This window comes from Nannospalax galili, unplaced genomic scaffold (genome assembly GCF_000622305.1).
Source record: "Nannospalax galili isolate Female #2095 unplaced genomic scaffold, S.galili_v1.0 scaffold1097, whole genome shotgun sequence".
Lineage (NCBI taxonomy): Eukaryota > Metazoa > Chordata > Mammalia > Rodentia > Spalacidae > Nannospalax > Nannospalax galili.
The window spans coordinates 428,635-451,791 of NW_008340640.1; the positions used below are offsets into that span (position 1 = coordinate 428,635).

A 23,157-nucleotide genomic window follows, 5' to 3' on the forward strand; every position below is an offset into this window, starting at 1 on the left:
TTTTTTTTTTTACAACCCTTTCTTTTACAAATTAGGGGGGCGGGACAATTGCTCGACCCCGAGCCTTCACTCTGCTCCCCCCTCCCTGGGTACCCAGCCCCCTGCGGACGGATTTCCCTCCGAGACGCTCGTCTTTAATTTCTTTAAAGCTACTTTGCAGGGCAGGAGGGGAGTGGTGCGAGTGTATGCAAGTGTGTGCGCGCGTGAGTGTGTGCGTGTGAGGGGGTGGGGTGGAGGGTGGGGGTAAAGTTGAGACCGGATCGTTGCGAGTAGTTTCTCTTTTCTCTGTGATCCATTCATTTCTCGCTCTACCTCCTGTTGCATAAATTGATGCGCTGCAGAGCGGCTCCCCCCTCTTTCTCAGTTGGTTTTATAGTGGATGTTACTAGTTTGATCGTCTCTTTGGAAATACAATTTCGCTATTTTTTTTTTTTTTTAAGAGTGGAAGGGGACACAAAAAAAAAAAAAACAACTAAAAAAAAAAAATCAAAACAAAACCCAACAACAACTCTCCCATCCCTCCCTCCTTTTCCACCCTAATCCCACCCGCCCCCTACATCCCAACCCCCAACCCCCCCGTCTCCAAAAATCCGATTGTGTTTTCTCCAAGGATTGGGACTGGATTTTCTGATTGCGGTTATTTCCATGTTTCTAGGTTTGTGTGATTTTGCTAAAATGCATCACCAACAGCGAATGGCTGCCTTAGGGACGGACAAAGAGCTGAGTGATTTACTGGATTTCAGTGCGGTAAGAACGGTGGAAACTAACAACAGCTGTGAAAAATAAAAATAAAATCCCCCCACCCCCACCCCAACACTTCAACTAGAAACCCGTTGTAATCTGAAGGACAGGGATAGTTTTCAATTGGCTGAATCCTTGGTAAATAGGTCTTTTTTGGAAGTTTTTTTTTTTTTTTTTTAAACTAATTTTGGGATATGATGGAAGACTCAGGCTTCCTTTTAATTCCTTGAATTCTTTACCCACCAATTTCCCTAAATAATGGAATCTCCAGTAGAAAGAAAAATCAGACACCCTTCTAAACTGCAAAGTACACCCAAAAGTTGGCTGAACACTAGTGTACGATAACTTTGTGTACCACTCCACATCTTATTGTTTTCTCGAAATGGAACCTAGAAAATTGGAGACCCAGTTGTCTCTGAAGTTGAGACTGATGATGGTATGGGTTATTAGGACTTTGGTTGTCTGGCTACCTCCTTGTTGCCTCTTTCTGTGGGGTTCAAACTCCTAATCAAATGCCCATTTTTTAGAGCCTCTTAGACTGTTTTAGTAAATTTCAGCCTTGATCAGTACAAAGAGGAACTTAAACACTTGTGGAGTGTTATGACTCTACTTGTTTCTTCTCCATCCCCTATTGCTCTCCGTTCCTGCACGAGTTCCAGACATGTCAGGGGCATGAATTCATTTTTAATGCCAGATGAGTTTGGTCTAAGATGCATTTGTAAAGCAAAAGAAAAAGAGTCCACAAAACACACAAAACCCAAACCGCCTTTAAGTGGGGCTCTATCACGCTGCTGCCGCCGCCGCCGCAGCCGCCGCCGCCGCCGCCGCCGCCGCTGCCGCTGCCGCTGCTGCTGCTGTTGCTGCTGCTGCCGCCGCCGCCGCCGCCGCTGCCGCTGGCTGCCACCACTGCTCCTCTTGTAGACCTGGAGAAATGGCTTTCGGAAGTTTTGCCAGGAAGCGTAGCCATAGGCAGCTTTGCAGCCCCCTTTCCGCTTGCTGCACTTTCTCCATTTGTTCTTTTGCTTTTTTGCGGGCTCTGACTCAGGGACTCAGGGAAGGTGTGCAAGTGCACTAGATACGTGGAAAAGAGGGAAGCCAATTAGTGTTGAAATAAATGCTGGAGAGAGAGGGAGTGAAAGAGTGAGAGTGAGAGAGACGAGAGAGAGAGAGAGAGAGAGAGAGAGAGAGAGAGAGAGAGAGAGAGGCTTTAATTGCTCTCATGTTAGAGGCAGAATGAGAATTTAGTGCAGGTGGCATTATATTTTTATTTGGGTTCACATGTGACAGCAAATCCTATACAGGATGGAAATGGACATTACCACGTTTATGGTCAAGGTTTTCAGTATTTTAAAACAAACAACTTTTTCTTCTTTGTTGAACTAGTATTTTCTAGAAAGGCTGCTGTCCCCCACTCCATGTCTTGCAAACGCTGTGGGGACTGTGTTCACAATGTAGTAGAACCGCCTGGCAATCTAAGTTACCCGAGGAGAAGGAAAGGAAGAACAGTGGTAATGGAGAGGGGGGTCTGGAATGAGGTGCCTGGGTTAGTTTTAAGTTGGATGGTGGTGTGTTTTACTAAATAAAACCTTAGCATTAACTCCAAGTTATTTGGTAAGAGTGTGAAAGATCTTTGATGAACTCTGAAACCACAATTGTCTTCTTTTCAACTGTGATATTTCTTTGTTTCTTTTAGATGTTTTCACCTCCTGTGAGCAGTGGGAAAAATGGACCAACTTCTTTGGCGAGTGGACATTTTACTGGCTCAAGTATGTAAATTTTTTTCTTGGTGTGAAGTTAAAATGTTCTTGTTTCTTTACTCTTTGTATATTTTTGGCTCTGTTGAAGTGTTCTGAAAGAAGTCATTGAATTTTCGCCTATGATAATGTAGTTATCTCATTATGCATCAGCAGCACAACTCACACAAAATGTTATCTTTCAAAATTAAAATGAGACCTTTTTTCTAAATCAAGAAAACCGCCTCAGAATTCCATCACTTGATTTAAAAGTGGTTTTCTAATATAGTTGTAATCAAACATGTGACGATAAGACCAGTGTTAATAAGATGGGAGAATAAATTAATGTTCTCTATTTGAAAATAGAGGGAAAAACTCTAACTTTCATAAAAAGAGCAAATAATTTCAATTATTAGGTACTGTGTATGGTTAACTCTTTTAAAGAAATAAGCACCTAATTTTCAGGACAAATGTTGTGTAGCAAACTATAGTTGTAAATAGTCTCATGCTGATCTGAGGCTAAATAGGAATTCATTTATCTTTAAAATATCCTGTGAATGTTGAGCTGTTTCATTTCCGTCATTGACTTGTGCTATGAATTTTTGTGTATTTAAAGTAGCAGATTTTGAGAGACCATTTTATAAATGAGAAATCTTTAGGTGATGCTTTTTTTTTTTTTTTTTAAAGGCAGCGGTATTCACAAAGGACTCTGTGTGCACAATGATTATCTGACATCTGAGGAGGAGTTTTTAATACAGGGCTGTTTGAGTGTCTCTTATTAAAAGTGGAGACTGAAAATGCGCTGTTTATTTAAAATGCATTTCTTTTTTGGCCAATGAGTTTTAAATAAGGAGTTATACATTGTTGCCTGCTATCCTTTAGGTCTAGGGCTTAAATCCATTGATGGCCTGTTACACAGCTGCAGCACTTTAAGAGTTCTGGCAATGGTATATAATAGTACATTAGACAGTACTGTTCTTAAGTCAGACTGGTAAATGTTGACATCTTTTAGCTGTGCGATGCCAGTGCAATTTTCTATCAGCTTTGAATGTAATTTCTCATCTTTTCATCTGGTGCAATATCAGTGAAAGAAATCTGTTTACCTATGTGATTTGTGTAATTGGTGTGTTTTAATAAAATTAATGGCTTTTAAAACTTACTGGTTTCCAAGTCAGTTACTTCTACTGGCTCCCATACGTTTAGGGAATATTCATCTCTTTAATGTGATTTACAAATATGTGATGCTTCCTCTAGTTATACCTTAATATTTTTAGGGTCAGCTTTGATTAAATGTATTGTTGCAAATATGTCTGCTTCATCATTCTGGATCCTGTTACTGTTTCCATTTCAAGGCTTAACCTTCTTTTTTTTTTTTTTTTTTTGGGTCTGTTATATCTTCTGAATTTCCATATGATATTCTTTTAGAACTTGTAAGAGAAAATATTAATATGAATGCCATAAGTAAAGGTAGTGACAAGTGTTTTTTGTAGACAAATTCGTTTTTCCTGTTAGATGCCATCAAAATTTACCTCTGGTAGTATTTTCCTTCATGTTTTACTTAAGAAATGTGTACGTGTGTATGCAGTTGAAATCTAAAAGTAGTTGTCAGGCAGGCACAGAGATGGACTACTTTCAAAATAGTGTGAACTACCGCTTTGCAGTGTTGTAAAGATGGATATTTGGAATGACATAAATGTATTACTTTAGCTATGATTTAACAAATTAAGGTGAATTAGAAGTATGAAGTATATAAAATTTAAAAAGACACTTGTATTATCCATCTTACTTTTCTGTGTTCACATTTAGTTAAAGTTTTTGCTATAAATCTTAGGTGTATGTTTATAGACAGTGTAGAATGAATTAGTTGAATATGTATTAGCACATTTTGGTAAGTAATCATAGCAAAACTTATGGCTGTTCAGACAATGATGTATAGGTAGAGGTGTGTGTGTGTATGTGTGTGTGTGTGTGTGTGTGTGTGTGTATGTTTGTAGATATATAAGCCTAGAGAGAGACTTCATCCCTACTGAACTGTTAGGATATTTCTAATGAATATTCAGGGATTATCTTCAAGGTGTTGAACTTTAAAGCTATGTTGTACCAGTGGTGTGGTTTTCAGGACCAGATGTTTATTGTAAAGTAGTGTAGGAGCTCTTTTATCCTGCCTGCCTGATTGAAAATGCAGGGCATTCATTCAGTGCAGGAGGATGGTGCCTGGAATATATAGAGGCTGCAGACTGGAATGTTAGTTTTCTTTATTAAGACTTACCAGAACACATGGCTATCAGTGAAGAAAATACCTTATATTTCTATGTAGTAAAAGACATACATCTCTTTTAAGGCATAAAACAGAACAAAAACAGTGAAAACTATACTTTGCCCTTTAAATATAAGAATGAAGTAGGTAACTTTGGCTAGAGAAATTTTCTAAAGTTAACTTCAAGTTCATATTCACTCTTCTGAGTGGACTCAGATATCACTTTGAAACTTGGATCCAGAAAAGAGATCTGAACTATGAGTAAACTATTCTAATTTGATAGATCAGCTCTAATTTTTTCAAAATGAGGTCTGGTAATATTTCATGCTTTAAGATCTCAATAGTTGTTGATTCCATTAATGCTTGATGCTCTGTCGTGATTTGCAGCGTGAGAATGAAAAGAGTGTGGCCAGATTCTCTTTAATCTTTCATTCTACAAACATGGATTTTCCTACCACCTTAAGAAATAGTGTGGCTGCTAGGGTGAATGGAATGTAACCTGAGCTACAGCCTGACAGTCCCAGGGAGCATTTTTCACATGAAAGGCTTTTGTCAACCCAGGAAAGGACCAGCAGTTTTTGTTTGATGTTTGCAGGTGTTCAGCAGAAAGCAGTAAAGCAATTCAGCCATGATGGACCAGAGCTTCCATGACCTCAACTGGAGGCTTGGTGGGCTATGGAATTATTTTAAGAAATAGCTATAACCTATATGGTAATGTATACAACACTATCTGATATCTGTTACATCATTGATCTTCAAACAAACTAAGAGCACCCACATGTCTGCATGCTTGGAAAATTGTTCTCATTAAAAGGAGGTTGATAAAGTTTTACCAAAGGAAAGCACATGTGCATTCTGATGAGTAGAGGCTTAATTTTCTGACCTAACAAAATGTATAGTTTATCTGATTAAGTTTGAGTCTTTCAGAACAAATGATAAACATACTAGTGTTGATATCTTAAAAAAAAAAATCTTTTTAAAGTTGGTCTACATAGTTAGTTCTAGGCCAGCTAGGGCTACAGTGGGGCTACTAAAATGATACTAAAGAACTTGTGAGATCAGCCCTGGTCACATCTGTTACATGTATTTACAACTGCATACAACATCTTTCTCCTTTAGTTTGAAAGTAGAGCTTTTTCCCCCTGTAGTTATTTAGTTGTACTTCGGTGTTCAGCAGTGGTTAAAGATTGCCAAATTACATGGGTATTTGAGCCTTTAAGAGCAGTGGTAAGCACACCACATCTCTGTTCTGGACTTTTGGAAAAGGGAAAACATGTTTTGGCATTTCTGTAAGTTACTACACCTATATCCCCATGACACTTAAATGACACATGAATTGGGTGCATTCATTGACAAGAAAAAAAAATCTCAATGTGCAGTTTTGTGTGATAGAGGAAAAAAATTAAAGTCATCAGCATCCCATATTCATGCCCACCTTTATCAGTTTGAGTTCATTTGATGATGTGAGAAAAAATGTTCTTCTTTTGAAGGTGTTGGTTGAGGAGAGCTCTTTACTGTCTTCTGTGTTTTTGTACGTATGTTTGAAATACCTCAGCATTGTCCAGTTCACAGTGGTTGTGTACGTTTTTGCAAAGGATAAGCCAATAGATTTTGAAAAAGTACAGTAGCATCAGATATCTTATGTTAGACTCAGTATTTTGGGGACAGCCCCTTAGAAACACGTGTGCAGCTAAGGAACTTGGAAGCACAAGTTAGGAGTGCATACGATGCCCTTTGTTATTCTAGAAAATCAGTTTTGATTTGCTACCTCTCTGTGGCCCTGAGAACCATTTATTGGAAACAACATTGGTTTCATCACTGTATTTATTCTGTCATCTGTCCTGTGAAATGGGTTTGAAGATTGGTATGCTGCTATTTGACCTGTAAGTGTGGTATGCTCATGTGCCCTTCCAAGACTTTGCTAAGGTTTAGAACTCAGCTTTAGATTATTGATTGTTCTCTGTTGACTGGTGTCCCCTGTGCTCATTTGCAAGATGTTAGGCAGAGTGATAGACAGTAAGTGAGAATCAGAGTGCTGCTTCCTGTGTCCAGTGGTGTGTTCCACTGTACATTTATTCTAGCTTTAATCCTCTCAAGAATCCAAGAAAATGCACAAATCATGCCCAATTTATAGATGAGAAAAACGAGGCACTGAGATTTTTAACTTGTTCTCAAGGCAGGGAGTAATGAAAGTAGGTTTAAACCCAGGCCTTCCTAGCCCTATAAGGATCCTTCTAGTCCTTCACACACGCGTGCGCACACACACACACATGCTCACATAGGCATCAAGAGTCAGACAGCTCATATTTTTCAAGATTATATAGACATCAAATATAATATTGAGGCTGACCAGGAAATACTATTTATGATCTTTGGACTTGAAAGGATTGAAAAAATTTAAGGTAGTAATAATCATACTCACTATTTTTCCCACCTTCCTATCCAAATTAAGTTATCGTTCTAAATTATGATAAATTTCAGTGTGACATATTCTGTGTTGCTCACATAGTATTATTATTTTTAAAGAGAAAATATAGCAAATATTTTAAAAGTTTTGCTCATATTCTATGGCACATTGGCAGCTTATGATAGTCCCAGTAAAAATACTTTAATTTTCAATTACTTTTGTGCTCATAATCAGACTAGAAATTGAGGTAATCTGATGTGGCCTATTAATATCTGAACAAATATGGCCCTCTTAAACGGAAGTTTAAAAAAGCATGCAATTCATTGTTAATTCCTTGAAATGGAATATTCAAGCACTGAAATCCTAAATTTAGTCTGCATTACTATAATAAGCAGTTCAGAAGTTCTGATATGTCTATTACCAGACATGTGCTTAAAATGTTAGTCTTCTAAATTCAGAAGAAGAAGCAGTACTCTCTTTAACACCGACTTAAGTAAATAAAATGCATTAAACAAGCGTGGGGATCCAAGAGCTATTGAGACTGAAATGCTTAGCATTTTTGACAGCATCAGCAAATTATCCTTCCCCTACTATTGTAATGAGAAGATCACTTAAATAACAGATGAACAGCGAAGTCACATAAACATATATAATAGAACTATGTAATGAAAGTTTATGCTGTTAATTGCTCGAATCTGTCTTAAATGCTTAGAATCATGGAGCAGTAAAGACTGTCATATAAACAGTTTTGTTTTGAGCTTAAAATTATTCCTTTTTGCTTTCATCTGCTATGATAAACAAAGTAATTTTGTAAGCTTTACAGATCAAACATTTACTTATAATGGTAAACTCCATTTTATATTGGAAGTTTGCAACCTCATCCAAGGCATGGAATTGAGTCCTGGTGGCCTCAGGCCTGTGATTTCCAACGTTGAGTGTTATGATGCTATTTAGATCTGTTCCCATAAGCCAAGATAACAGATCTCAAGTTGCCTAATAAGGAACACGGTGTGTTTTGAAATGTTCTTCAGTTTACAAGTCTTGAACCAAAGTGTTCTTGGCCAAGCCTTTCAAATCTATATGTATGCTGGTTAAATCAGATCTTATATAGATATAACGTCAAAATGAGGCCAGGTAGGAACAGAAAAAAATCCCTCCTTCCTTAGTTTTGTATTTTATGAGCTATTTTTTATGAGCAGGTGTTCTTCTAAGTTAATTAGATTGTGCTAAGTATTAGAGATGGTAAAACACATTTAAGGTGTTTTTATACAGGGTTTTTTGTTTTTTTTTGGTTATGGGTTTCTTACACTGATTCAGATTTTCAAAATTGACCACCAGATTTTAAGCTAATGTGGGAGTTAACCATTTCCTAATGTGTGACCCACATAGACTCAGTAGACTTAGTGTAAGGTGTGGTACATGAGTTTGGATGGATTCTTTTGAACATGACTCTTGCTTCTTAAGAGAGACATGAGAGAACGAGCAGTTTAGAGAAGATTGGCCAGCACTGTTAAGATATGGAAGTGTGCATACACATGTATTTATTTATATTAGACCCTCAGGAATAGCAAAAGGGTTGAAAAGATTGTCACGTTTACTTTCATTTCAAAAACAAATAAAGGCCTAGTTAATCAGCATATCAAATACCCAGGTGTGTTTAAAATCAGTTTATGTGGATGGATTTCAGGCCCTTAAGAAAGTATTTTATTTGAAGGTGCAGCCACAGAATTGTTCAAATGGCTGCTTTTGTACTTTTGTGTGACAATTAACATTTAATGAATGACTTTCTAGACTGCCATTGGTAGTAATTACTATATGTAGTTTATTAGCTGCAATCCATTGTTGGATGTGCCTGTATTGATTTGTTTTGCAAACAACCCTTCACACGTGTGGCAGTATTTGTACATGACTTTGTAAAGAACCTGTTTCTTTTGCTGATGCTGACACTGCCTCTGAAAGCTTTGGTTTATAAACTCTGATGTAGTAGGGTGCCTCTTTGATCAGTCATCTGGGTTGACTTATAAAATGCCAAGATTTTTGCTCTAGAAGTTTTATATTCTGATCCTCCGGGAATCCTAAAGCAATTACACCATATGTTTTTTCTTTACAAGTAAATAATTTATAGAAATTTAGATTTACAAGAGAATTTAGATAGAGTCTATTATTTTTATAATAAAGAACCAATTGTTTTTCGAGAACGATTCAATGTCTTTTCTCCAAATCACATAGTTGGTTATGGCTATCCCGGCATAAATATACATGTCCCAACCCTCCTGTCACAGAGCCTGTGATGCTTTGAACTAAGGTTTGGCCTTTATCAGTTGGTATCAACTATATGTTTGCTATGAAGAAAAAACTTGTATAATCTGCTATTTCTGAAAAAAAATAATAAAAACTGAGATTGTGTGAGATGGACATTGTATTCAGCCTCACTTGTCATCACAAGGTCTAATTTGGCTGAGGCAGTTGACGAATAACTGTTAAAATGTATTGTGTTATTAAAAATAACAAAGTAAGACTCATGATTAAATATCAGGGCTGTAATTTAATCTCAGGAGCTCTGGTGCTGTTCATAAACCATTTGGCTTTTTTCTGTAACAGATGACGTCAGAATACAGCTTGATTGAATTATGACTGTGGTGGCAGGACACCTGCCCGTGCTTCTTACTTCATGGCTTGTCAGCGTTTCCATTACCAACTTTTTTTTTTTTTCCTCTAAAATTTTTAACTTTGAATAGTTAAACTAGACTGATGGTTGGCATATAAACTTTCAGCCCCTTGGGAACAGATTATTTTCTCAATAAAATAGAGAAGGTGATGACAGAGCCCCGTTATGGAATACCTTCTAGAATATTCTTCCTTGCTTTAATCTTCCATTAATTTGAACATTCCCTTTTGGAGTACTTAGCTGAATTGCAAGACATTCAAACGGAAGGTTTTTAATCTCAAGTTTCCCAAACCAAGACTTAACTACAAAATCTTTAAAGGACTGTTACATTGGGAAAAGACAAAACATCTATGGAAAATATTGGAAATATAGCTCTGGACAATCCCGTTTTCGTATTCTGCAAAATGCCGAAGAGCAAGACATGAAAAACATGCAAATTGCCATACTATATCAGTAATTGCTTTTATAGTCACTTAAGATGAATACAATTTGATAATGAATGGTTAGAAAGGTATATTTATTTGTATCCCTGTCTAGAAATTGTAGCATAGCTTTGGGGGTTTGAATATGTTGGGAATGGAGAGATGATGTTATTTATGTTTAGCTGGCTTGCTGTTTAGCCACCTATTTTAATGCCGACGGATGGCCCATCAGATATCTTTTTTAGTACATGTTAATAGAAGTTGTAAGGACAGAGAAGACTGTGGAAGAAAGAGCTGCTCAAACAGGGCATGCAGTCTAACAAGAAAGTCTAGAAAGTGCATATAAAATTAACTTACATCTTTCAGAAGACATAATTGTGTATGTTTATTACTTTAAAAATTCTTTCTTTCTTTCTTTCTTTCTTTCTTTCTTTCTTTCTTTCTTTCTTTCTTTCTTTCTAACAATATGGCCACGGTATCGGATGCCACAACCTTAAAAGTACCACAGTCCTCTGCGTACGTACGTACGTGCGTGCGTGCGTGCGTGCGTGCGTGCTGGCGGTCTGTCTGTCTGTCTGTCTGTCTGTCTGTCCTGTCCTGCCCAAAAGCCAGCACACCTTCCTGCACACTAGTTACGAATCCCTGCATTCCCTCAATACCTACTAAGCTAATATAACAAGCTTGCTTGAAATAAATTCTGCCTTGGGCGGGGTGGGGGGCGGTCTGCTTCTGTAAAGATACCTGCAGAAGGCCCTATGATACGTATGCATCTGTACTGGTAGTCTCATTGAAACCTAACGAGGTTCTTCTTTCTTTCTTTCTTTCTTTCTTTCTTTCTTTCTTTCTTTCTTTCTTTCTTTCTTTCTTCTTTGTGTATTTATTGACAAGGTCTTGCCATGCACCCCACACTGACCTAGAACTTGTGATCCTCCTGCCTGTGCCTCCTCACTGCTGAGATTATAGGCTTCTACCTCTACATCTTGACTTGCAACAGTATAGATAAATGAAAACTTATTTCATGCCAGGGGAAACTACTGGTGAAAGGTTTGTGAACAGATGGATTCTGATCTTGAAAGAGGGGCGGCATTGGGCATATGTATTTGGGGATTAAATATTTATCTAGATCACTGTGAACCAGGTACAGAGGAAAACAAGTGCAGACAGGGGAATGTGGAGCACACCCAGGAAATAGACCTGTTTTTGCTCTGAGTGAAGTCAGTTCTAGGGACATGTGAAATGCTGTGGTCTCCAAACAAACATCCTTATCTTAAATGCAGAGATTTTTTTGTTTGTTTGTTTCCTAGATTTGAATTTTCTAAGGGGTCTGATCATAATCCAGTTCCTTCCAAAAGTAAATGCTCTTTTTTTTTTGAGATAGGGTGTCACTGTAGCCCTGGCAACTTGCTATATACACAAGGCTGGCTGCAGACTCAGAGATCTGCTTGCCTCTGCCTCCCCAGTGCTGGGAATATAAGTGTGTGCCACCATACCCCACCCCCGTCCCTACCAGTAAGTATATGTTTTTGTGATTGAGGTAGAAATTGAGGGTTTTTATACCCAGTTTCAGATTCTTTCTGTGAAAATTCAGCAGTGGAAATTCTCTTGATCCAAAAGTTATTTATTGAACCAGATTCTGGAAATCTGACCTCGTTTCTCTGATGCTTGTTCCTAAGAAGCTCATTCATATTGCTAACATGCCAGAACTTTAAACTTGTGTCTTGAAACTGAAAAAGTAACACGAACCTCACTAACACAATTCAGAAGGCATTTTACCTTTCCAGGAAGAAAACTGTGAAACTTAGAACATTCATTTTTTTGAGATAGGGTCTCCCTGTAGTCTGAACTGCCCTGGAACTCCCTATGTAGACTAAGCTGGCCTCAATCTCACCTGCTTCTGCCTTCCAAGTGCTGGGATTAAAGGTGTACACTACCACATTCAGCTTTAATATGGATGTTGGGAACCCAGGTCCTCTGCAAGAGATGTGAGTACTCTGACCTTCTGAGCTGTCTCTCTGGCCCAGAATATTTTAAAATTGCAAAAATTCTTTCTCACTTTTATGATCACTTGCCATCATCATTATCAGTGCCACATAGGTGTTTGATTCAAAACAGTCAAGAAAATGTGATAGTTGTTGCTGTTGTATAATAATTCATAAATACATTTCAGATTAGTCTGGGCACATTAAAAAATTCTGTCCATCTTATCTATTCTCACTTTACTTTAAAAAATACTTATTATTTTTATTTTATGTATACGAGTGCATTGTCTGCATGTATGTAAGTGCACCTGTGTCGTGCAATGCCTGTAGAGGTCAGAAAGAGGGTATCGGATCCCCTGGAACTGGAGTTATGGATGGTTGTTAGCTGCCATGTGGGTCCTGGGAACTGAACCCAGATTTTCTGCAAGAGCAGCCAGTGCTTTTTACCCACTGAGCTATCTCTCCAGCCCCTGTTTGACTTTTTAAAATAACAAGAGATTTGTATTGGAAGTAGTTTTGGTAGCCTGCAATGTTAATCTCATAGTGAAAAAAAAAATTTAAATGAAATGTGAATTTCATACAGCATATTTTGATTGTATTTAGACCCTCCCTCCCCTATCTGAACCCCTCTTATAGCATCCCCTTGCTGAATTTCATGTACTTTATTGTATATATTAAGGCCTATTGAGTCAAGTTTGTGTCCCCAAATGTCCTTTGGTATGCATCCATTCACTGGAGCCTGGTTAACCTATCTAGCATCACTCCCTTAAATAAAACCAACTCTCCCTCTCTCAGTAGGTATCTGTTGCCAGTAGTTCCTCAGCTAAGGAGTGAAAAAAAAACTTACATTTTTTTTTGTTGTTTGTTTGTTTGTGTGTGTGTGTGTGTGTGTCTGTCTATATGTATGTGTGTACTTGTGCTGTGTTTGTAGAGTTGGTTCTCCTTTTTTACATGGGTTTGGAGATCACACTCACATCACCAAGCTTGGACAGCACATGCCTGTACTACTAAGCCATCTTACTGGCACTTATAGTGAAAAATTTTGGTCATTGGGCAGTAGTAATGTTTCAAGACCGAATTTATACTTTTGTACATAATCCAGTATTGTAAAAAGATCAAATATTGTCATTTTTGTATGTGTATGTTTGTGTTGTATGTGTGTGTAGTGTATGTGCACATGTGTGTCGGCAACTTGGAGGCCAGGGAGAACATCAAGTATCTTGCTCTGTTGCTCTCCTCCTTATTTTCTTGAGTTGGTGTCTTTCAATGAGCCTAGAGCTAGGCTGTAGGCCAGCATGCCCCAGTAAGCATTCTTGTCTCTGCTCTCCACAGCTGGATTATAGGCTCATGAGTAGCCATGTTGTGTAGGTACTGGGGATTTGAACTCAGGTCCTCAGGCCAGCACAGCAAGTGTTCTTACTCCCTGAGCCCTCCCCCCAGCCCAGAGACTGTCAGGTTTAGTCCTCCTCTGAGTCCTTGTCCTTCTTGAGCTCTATCGTCCACTAACTGGTGCTGCAAACCACTGAATACCTTTCTATACTCTGGGCTGTGGTTCTTTGTCTAGTAATTTTAAAAAAAAATTTAAATTAGCTCAATTATTTATTATGTGTGTGCACACTTACCACATCTCATGTGAGAGGTCAGAGATAGTCTGTGGGAGTCAGTTCTCCCTTTCCACCATATGGGTCCAAAGGATCAAACTGAGGTCGACAGGCCTGGCCCCAGTGGCCTTTACCCATTGAGCCACCGCTCCAGCTCTCATCCAGTTTCTTTGAACCAGTAGATTATCTTCTGACATGCGATTTCCCCTTAACTGTATTAGATTTTTATTATTCTTTTAATATCTTTTGGGCCTACATAGAACTGTTTCTTTTTCTATAGGGTATTCTCTTGTAGTGTTAAGGGAATTCTATTCTTTAACCCTTAAGATTTTCTTGTAATTGGACAGGAGTCTGTGATAGTTTTAGGTCTTGATTGTTAAATGTTAAAAGGTTCAGGAAAATCAAAGTGGATGAGTAAATATCAAGATTCTTGTGTGTGGGGGCTGTGTTTCATGGAGCACTGGTAGAATTATTAAGAATGATTAACTTCCATTTACTCATTTTCTCAGCTGCTCATTCATTCATTTCGCAAAATTTGTATTTGAGAGACCAGCTACAAGTTACCATGTTGCTATGGTGATTTTATGGCGATGTGAGAAATGACAGGTGTCAGCTTTTGCATTTCGTTGGAGTGTCATGTTGCTGGTGTTGGGTAAAAGTTCTGCTTTTAAATTAGGTGATGTACACTTCCTCAAATGATAGTTTTCAAATCTAGTTAAGTGCATTTCTAACTAAAACCTGAATCCTAGAGTCTGTATCCATTGTCTGTGTGCAGGAGTGTAGAGGAAAGCTGGTATTTTGGGATGATAGTGGAAGCTGGACCTTCAGGTATGTTGTCATGAATGCCTTCCCAAATTTAATACCAGAGTATCTGTGGGAAGTGACGGCAGCTGTCTTCCTTTGTCCTTTTTGAGCAGAAATTCAAAATTTGGAAGTATAGTATTGATTTCCTTGATAGACACTAAAGATAGTTATCTTTTTTATCCCTACACTTGAACTTCTGTAATAATTGCAGACAGTAAAATCATTTTCATTTTCTAAAATTTTACTTACTTTTTTTTTCTTTGGGGACAAAGTCTCACTATGTAGTCTAGGCTGACTCAGAACTCCTCATCCTCCTGCCTCAGCCTCCTGAGTGCTAGATTTAAAATGATTCTTTTAGTTTAAAATTTCATTGCTCCTTAGGATCTACCATGGGTTGGGTCATATGCTGGGTGTTGGAAATGAATTGATGAGAAGATATGTAAGCTGCTGAATTTCCTGAATATGGGTGAGGACGTTAATTGAACAGTTGGTCTAAGGGATCACAAGTTCTGCGTATGAAAGGTGAGTGACAGGAGAGACGGTAGTAGGGACAGCTGAGCAGTTGGGGAAGGCTACTTGGAAGTGGGCCACCTGAGCTGAGTTCTGATGGATGAGAGGGACGTAGGTGGGTGAAGTGGCCTGGGGCTGTGCTTCCTGGCAGAGAGGGTGGGGTGTGGTGAGCATGGGGATAGGAGAGCATGATTGCAGCTGATGCCAGAGGTGGGCAGGGGCCAGTTCTTCTGAGGTTGAGTGCAGAGAGTGTTGCAGTGCGCTGCTAATCAGATTTCATGCCTGGGAACACTCTACTGCAGCCTGGAACCCAGACCCACAAGTGTGGATACACTATACTAGTTGTGAGGCTCCTGCAATGTTCAGGTGAGAGCTGGGTTGCTGATTCCATGTGTCGGTGGTGGTGGTGGATGAAGCTGGAGATTTGACTGGAGACCTTATTTCAAATCTGTGCCTTTAGCTTATAGCAGAACATTCATAGTGAGCACTTCCTTTTCTTATGTGCAAAGCTTCCTATAACATTTTACTAACTTGAGAATGTACAAATCAGCTATCAGATGCTATTCTCTGCCCGTTTAGCCACTGAGCACTATAGAAGTGCCTTTTATTTTCTGAGAAAAATGTTGGATTGATTTTGCAATTCTGTTCTGTGAGGGTACAGAGTTAGAAGTGGATCTTATTTAATAGCCCTTGGTAATTATGGATCATTTAGGCTTGTTATATCTAATGTTCTTATTACAGTAAACATAACATGATGGCTTTCCTTAGACCTGTTGAATTGATTTCATTTTCTCTGTGGTCATGCATCAGATAGCCCAACCTCGAGATAATACTGAGCCTGTTTGTTGGTGAACTTGAGAGGGGTGGCTTGATTTATGTGGTATTCTACCTGGGGTTGTGACACTGTTATTTGATTATATTTATGGTGGCATTTATTTCTTGAGGTAGACCAATGGGAGAAATGACCTGTTAACTCCTGATTAGACTTTTCCAAATCCCACCTTAATGTCCCACCTTATCATCATCACCTATTCCTCTGACTCCGTCTTGCTATCCTCTTCTTACTCCATTTCCTATGTAACTTGGTTCATTATTACTATTGGGGTATATCTCTCAAACTAGCATACTGGGCAGTCTATTTCAGGAGGAAGAATTTCTCCATTCTGCCAGTTTACTGTTCAGTTGTTGAAAAACCACTTCTGGTTCTCCACTCCATCTTTTGCTCTTCCAGCTAGTTAGATGCCATGGTTATAAGACTGGTTCCTCAGACCTCTATCATTTAGTGATTCTTGGCTCCTGGCCCCTAGAGCTTTTGGGATTCTTCATCATGAGGATTGTGAATGGAGGGAAGAATAGCACCGCTGACTTTGAGAGAAAAATTCCTTAAAGCATGGGCCCACTGCTGGGGAGCCAGATGTAGCCAGGCAGCATCCCTTCTATGTCCCTCCTAGCTGTTTCTCCCTCCTAGAGAGTTCTTTCAGCATCTAGGCATGCCTTAGTAAGCTTAGATAAAAGCAAAATCAAATCAGGTGACCTTTCTTTTGGAAAGAACATACAGAGTTTCAATAGCATTCACAATTCTTTTCTTCCCTCCCTTCCCTCCTTTCCACCTGACCTCACTGTGTAGCTCAGAGCTCAGGCTGGCTTCAAACTTGTAATTCTCCTGCCTCATTATCAGTGTTGGTATTACAGGTGTGCACCACCATGCCTGGCTGTGTTTCTTTTGTTTTTTGTTATTGCTTGTTTTGGGGGGGGGGCAGGATCTCACTATATAGCCCTGACTGGCCTGGAACTTGCAATGTAGACCAAGCTGGCCTTGGAACTCATAGAGATCCATCTGCCTCTGCCTCCCAAATGCTGGGACTAAATGTGTATGCCAGCATGCCCCATGCCCAGCATTTTTGTTGTTGCTTTGAGATAGGATCTCATTATGTAGTCCCGACTGGCCTGGAACTGACTATGTAGACCAGGCTGGCCTTGAACTCACAAAACCCTACCTGCCTCTTTTTACCACGTTTTATGAGTTACAGGTGTATACCACCATGCCCTGCCTTTTTTTTTTTCTTATGAGAAGTTAGTAGATTAAGGTCAACAGCTATTTGTTATATTTATTTTTTCACACTTAAAATATTCACAATTGAAAATAAAGCAAAATGTAGTAGGCATGGTGCTTGGAATGCTGTAGTCCCAGCACTTGGGAGACTGAGTCAGGAGGATACCCAGGAGTTCTAGCCTGGGCTGCTTAGCGAAGCCCTGTCTCAAAAACCCAAACCAAATATAAACAAAATACAACAAAACAGAACTGTCTCTCTCACTTCCATTCCTGCGGCCACAGGCCTGCCTTCTCTCCTTCACAGAAACTTTCCCTGTTTCCTATATAGGCTGCTATGCATGCCTTCATCTCGGATACTTTTGTTTAACCTTAATCAAGTGCAGACTGAGCACATTTAATCTGAAAACCCAAAGAGCTTCAAAATCAAAACTTCTTGAGCTTTTGACCTGGTGCTACGAGTGGAAAATCCCACACCTGACCTTATATGACTTGGTGCAGTCAAAATGCAGAGGCACTAAAAATGCTATATGAAATGATGTTCAGTCAGTGTGTGCAAGTTGCGTATGAAACATAAACACCTTTTGTGTTTAGACTTGGGTCCCCTTCCCAAGACATTTCATTTTGTATATGCAAATACTGCAAAAACCAAAATCTATCTGAAATTCAAAACACATCTGATTCCGTGCGTTTCAGATAAGGGCCACTCATCCTGTATTATATGACAGTTTATCATGTAATATTTGACTGCTACAGATGACCCTATCTAGCATATGGGAGATCTGAAGCTTGGGAATGGGAAAAGTGCTTCTGAACCCACCCTTCTGTCAGCTAATGAACATATCTCAGGTTATTTACAGTGAGCTTCTGGCTTGACATCCTTTTTTGTGGGACCTGTGCTTTCTTGCACTTATCTGTTGATGCTGTGGAGACCCTCTCTGTAGGGTAGACACTTAGCAGAAGCACTGACTTGCAAAGTTCTGTGAAAGCTCAACAAGACAAGACATTTTTCCCAGAGTTTTTCACTGATCTACAGTCTCACCTGAAGCATGAAAGATTACTATTGGTTCATATCTTTGCCTACCTTAGCTGTTAATCAAGCTTCTTAATTTGTATCACTTTAGTAGGTATAAATAAATGTAAAATGTATCTCATTGTGGTCTTAATTTACATTTCCTGGATGATGAGGTTTTGCATTATTTATTATCATTCATTTTTTTTTGTTGTTCCTTGGAATCTTCCCCATTTCCTACTAGTCTGTTTTTCTTATTGATTTGTAGATATTGATAAATTTTGAATAAATTTTTCTCAGTCATGCCTACTCCAAGTATTGTATGAAATAGTATCTTTTTGATGAAAAGAGCCTTTTAAAGAAAGATATTTATTTATTTAAAAAAGTATAAGTATGTGTGTGTGTATATGTAAAGGAATTCTGGTGCCTGTGGGTGCCAGAAGAGGGCATTGAATCCTTTAGAGCTGTTGTTACAGGTGGCTCTGAACCACCTGCCTTGGGTGTTGGGAATCAAACTTGGTTTTCTGGAAGAGCAACAAGAATGGATGAGCCGTCTCTCTAACCCTAGCAGACTTTTAAATGCTCATGTTGTTGTTTCTCCTTTGCGATCTGATGTTTTGTTCTTGGGTGGAAAGTCACTCTCTACAACAAGCTCATAATAGATATTTTCTTACAAATAATTGAAAATGATCATGATTTTGTCTTTCCCAAGTACGTTTTCAATACTACTGGGATTGACTTGGTATGGACTGGTAAACAAGGCTCTGATTTGACCTTTCTCTCAAACTGAGCTACGTTCATTCTATCTACAGTCGTTTATTGAAAAGCACATCCTTTTCCCAGAAATCCACTGGTGCTTCGTAATATTTTAATTTTCTGTATTGATGAGCTGTTTTTCCTTCTGGATTCTTAAATCTGTTGGACAGATTGCCTACCCTTGCCTCAGTATATTTTAATATTGACTTTACCTGGTGGGCAGAGTCCCTCTCCTCCCCCTGTCTCATTTGTATATATACTTTACTTTTGGCTATTTTCAGGCCTGTGTTTTTCTCAATTATTTTGAAGTTTGTCTTGGCAAGGTCTTTGATAAGTCTGTTATGCATTTTTAATGAGGATGCATGGAAATTGAAGATGGCTTTGTTAAGATATGTTATATTTTTAGCTATTATTATCTTTCCTCAGATAATGCCTTATTTTGGCCTTTGATATCAAGAAAATATTTTATTATTTTAAAATTATACTTTTAGAATTACAGTTTTATCATCTTCTTCCTGAGGTTATATATTTCTTTAGTTGATTTAGCTATTTAAATTTTTGTTTTGGTTATTAATAATATTTTGTTTTATATGAAATACTCAAATTGTTACTGGCATGCAAATGCAGTTAATTTTTGTGTATTAATTTTCATGGTCATCTATGATGCTGAGTTCTTTCATTTCTAAAATTATCCATTTGAGGTTCTCCTGTAAATTGTTATAATGTACTGTAAAGATAATTGCACTTTCTCCTTTTTTTTTTTTGTGGTCTTGAGACAGCTGGCCTGGAACACTCACTCTGTAGACCTGTAGACCAGGCTGGCCTTGAGCTCACAGAGGTCCACCTGCCTCTTCTGAGTGCTGGGATTAAAGGTGTGTACCACCACACCTAGCTCCCATTTCTCCTTTTAAACCCTTATACTTTTTTTTTTTTTCTTTCTTTCCCTGTCTTATTGCACTATCCACAATTGCAAGCATGCTGCTGAGCAGAAATGGCAATGATGGACATTCTTGTCTTGTTTCAGATTTTCCCTGTTAATAATGTTGCTGGTAGAGACTTGACTAAGGAAGTTATATATATGCTAAGAATTAAAGAATATTTAGTTTAAGTGTATGTATGTATGCCTGACTGTATGTGCATCATGTACATGCCAGTACCTGTGGAGGTCATAGAGGGTGTTGGAGCCCTTGAAGCTAAAGTTACAGATGGCTGTGAGCCACCTGATGTGGGTGGTACTGGGATCCAATCCCAAGTCCTCTGGAAGAGCAGCCAGTGCTTTTAACTGCTGAGCCATCTCCTCAGTCCCAATATTTGCAAAGATTTTTTTTACTGTTTTTTATTGACTTTTTGTGCATTTCATACAATGCATCCTGTTCATATTTACACCCCCCCTCCCCTATCTGTAGTTCCCCCTTAACCCCCACTGGATTTCATGCATTCTCCTTAGAATTTTTACCATGACTTCTATTGGAATTTAAGTATTGCTAGAGAACTCTTCTGTGTTATAGTTATTGATACTTGTGAGAGTTTGCTTTGTTTTCACTTTTGTTAATTAATTTCCATAGTGTTTTATTATATGCGTGGGAATAATGTATATTCTCTTACTTTTGGGTAGAATCATTTGTATCTTTGAGAATTATTTTAAAATTTGACCGATGCCTAATGTCATTGAGAGATTTGGGTTAAGATACTCTAAGACAACAAGTTTGTGATTTTTCTCTTCATTTTTCTGTTTTGACTTTTACATGTGGAAATTACATTATTTCTTACATTTGTGTTTGGAATTACTGTATGTTTCTGGTTGATGAAATTTTTATTCACTTTATTTGTGGTTACCTTTCTGCTCTTTTGCCATAAAATTTGTCTCATATTGGTACAATTATCCTGTCTTCTTTTTGGCTTATATTTGTCTTATATTTCCATATCGTTGTGTTTTAGATAAACCAAATACGGAAGGACCTCAATTTTAATTGAAACATAATGTCAAGGGCTTACTTTTTCTCTTTCCCGTGCCTCAGCTTGGTTTATTTACCTAGACTACAGTGCATAGAGAGCCCCTGAGAGTTGTGTACCAGTGTAACTCAGACTGGATCACTGTTGTCTGTATGCTAGCTTTCCATTTGTCTTGCTTCTGTACTGCTTTCCCCCTCTTCTTTCCTTCAGATAAAATACTTAAAGTTTTGTTGCCACTTAGTTCAGGTTCCATTCCCATTGCTTGAAATGTATTTGTATTTTTCTGATGATTGCTTTTGGGTTTTCATTATGAGGTTACCTGATAAATTATAACTTTATAATGTTAGTTCTCCTTGGAAACAATTTTAGGACCATAAAATACTCCTCCTCACAACAGTCCCTCTGCTACTTGTTTTTTGTTTTGATCTTAAAATTATTTCTAAAAATTAGATATTAGTATTTTATAGACAGTGTTTAAAGTACCACTTTGTGGGGCTGGAGAGATGTCTCAGCCATTAAGAGAACTAGCTATTATTGTGGAACACCTGGTTCCAAATCCCAGCACCCACCTGGCAACTAACAACCATCCATAACTCCAGTTCCAGAGGATCCACTGCCATCTTCTGACCTCCATGGGCATTTCACAACATGGATGCACTCACATATTTACAGGCAATACACTCATGCACATAAAATAAAAATAAATAAAATTTAAAGTACCACTTTTCTTGTTCTCTGGTCAGTGCTTTTTCTTGTGTCTTACTTAAAAATATTCTTTTGTGTGTATGAATATTTTGTCAGCATGTATGTAAGTGCATCCATGTATGTCATGCCCGCGGAGACCAGGAGAGTGTGTCAGATTCCCTCAAACTGCAGTTATGGATGGTTATTAGCTAGCATGTGGGTGCTGGAAACCCAACTCAATCCTCTACAAGAGCAGCCAGTGCTCTTAACCACTGAACCGTCTTTTCAGGCCTCCATCTTGGACTTTCTTTATGGAATAATTTTTATTTTGGTGAAGTGTGTCCTTAATATGTTTTTGTTTGTGTAGGGAAGTTGGAGATCAACTCTCATCTTTCCTGTAAGTGTTCTTATTCTTACTCTTGTTCTTTAGAGATAATTTTTCAGAACACACTTCCAGGTTGACACTTGCTTTCTCTCTTTAATTTGGTGCCTTTATTCCACTGTCTACCTAGTGCCATTGTCACTTGTAAGGAGTGTGGTGCCCACCTGTATGCGTGCCATCCTTTTTAGGAGATACGCCTTGGCGATTTCCTTAATTCTTTTTGTGTCTGTAGTTTTATGCCTTTCTACAATTAAGGAAAGTTATGATTTTATCTTCTTTGAGGGCTCTTATTAATGTTCTAAACTTGCTTTTTCCCCCCTGCATGTCTCTGAACTTCTTTGACATTTCCCATGTCCTTATCTCTACTGCTTTATGGTAATATCTCTGGATTCATCTTCTAGTTCACTAATTTTCTCTTTGGCTTTGCCTAAAGTGATGTTTAATGCATCAGTTTTTAAAAATATATATCCCAGTGTAGATTTTGTTTCATTTGGAAAAGCTGAATTTGGTCTTCTAAAGTTGTCTGATAATTTTTATGTCTTGTTCTCCATTTTTATGGTAATGGCTTTCCTTTTAAAATATAGTATGAAGTTTTGTAAGTGTTTTCTAATAATTACAGTATTATTGTAAAATAATAGCTGGTTCCATGAACAGGAGGGAGTCTTGTTCTTTCTGTGACTCATTTTCATTTTTTTGTCTTCCTTATGATGATATTCATGAATTCGTATGTGGTGGATATTGATTCTGTGGAAATGTGCAGATCTAATGTTCACAGAGATTGGCTTTTTGTTCATGGTCATTTTTCCCCCAAGTCCCTGGAGTCTCTTACTTGTCCTGCCACATGGCCCTGTCTTTTCACAGTGCTGGTGTTGGCATTTGCCCTCAGTGCATCTCCAGCGATTGGAAATTCAAATTTTATTTTTGGTATCTTCAGCATTTTCTCATTTTCTTTTTTTTAAATAAAAGTACATTATTGTATGTGTTTGTGTACATGCAAGTGTATATGCCACTGTGCACGTGTGGCAGTCAAAGGACAACATGTGGGAGTCAGCTCTCTGTTGACCTTCGGAGTCCCAGGGATTGAACTCAGGTCATCAGGCTTGGCAGCAAGTGCCTTTATCCACTGAGCATCTTGTCGACCGTTTTCTTATTTTCTTGAATTCATACTTCTGTAGGAACCCACTGCCATTTTTTTTTT

General features: G+C 38.3%; 1 protein-coding gene across 12 annotated transcripts in view; it reads left to right on the top strand.

Annotated features, from left to right (window-relative positions):
* Tcf4 (transcription factor 4) overlaps nucleotides 1-23,157 on the top strand; it is a 353,045-nt gene that overhangs the window by 2,043 nt on the left and 327,845 nt on the right. For 6 of the 12 annotated variants that reach the window (XM_008835657.3, XM_008835658.3, XM_017798846.2 and 3 more), the window contains exons 2-3: nucleotides 656-747; nucleotides 2,435-2,507. In XM_008835657.3, coding sequence (XP_008833879.1) covers nucleotides 676-747; nucleotides 2,435-2,507 — 145 coding nt within the window. In that variant the 5' untranslated portion in view covers nucleotides 656-675. Of the gene's footprint in view, nucleotides 1-655; nucleotides 748-2,011; nucleotides 2,250-2,434; nucleotides 2,508-23,157 lie in introns of those variants that run through there. The other 6 variants (XM_008835653.3, XM_008835651.3, XM_008835659.3 and 3 more) reach the window with 4 other exon arrangements.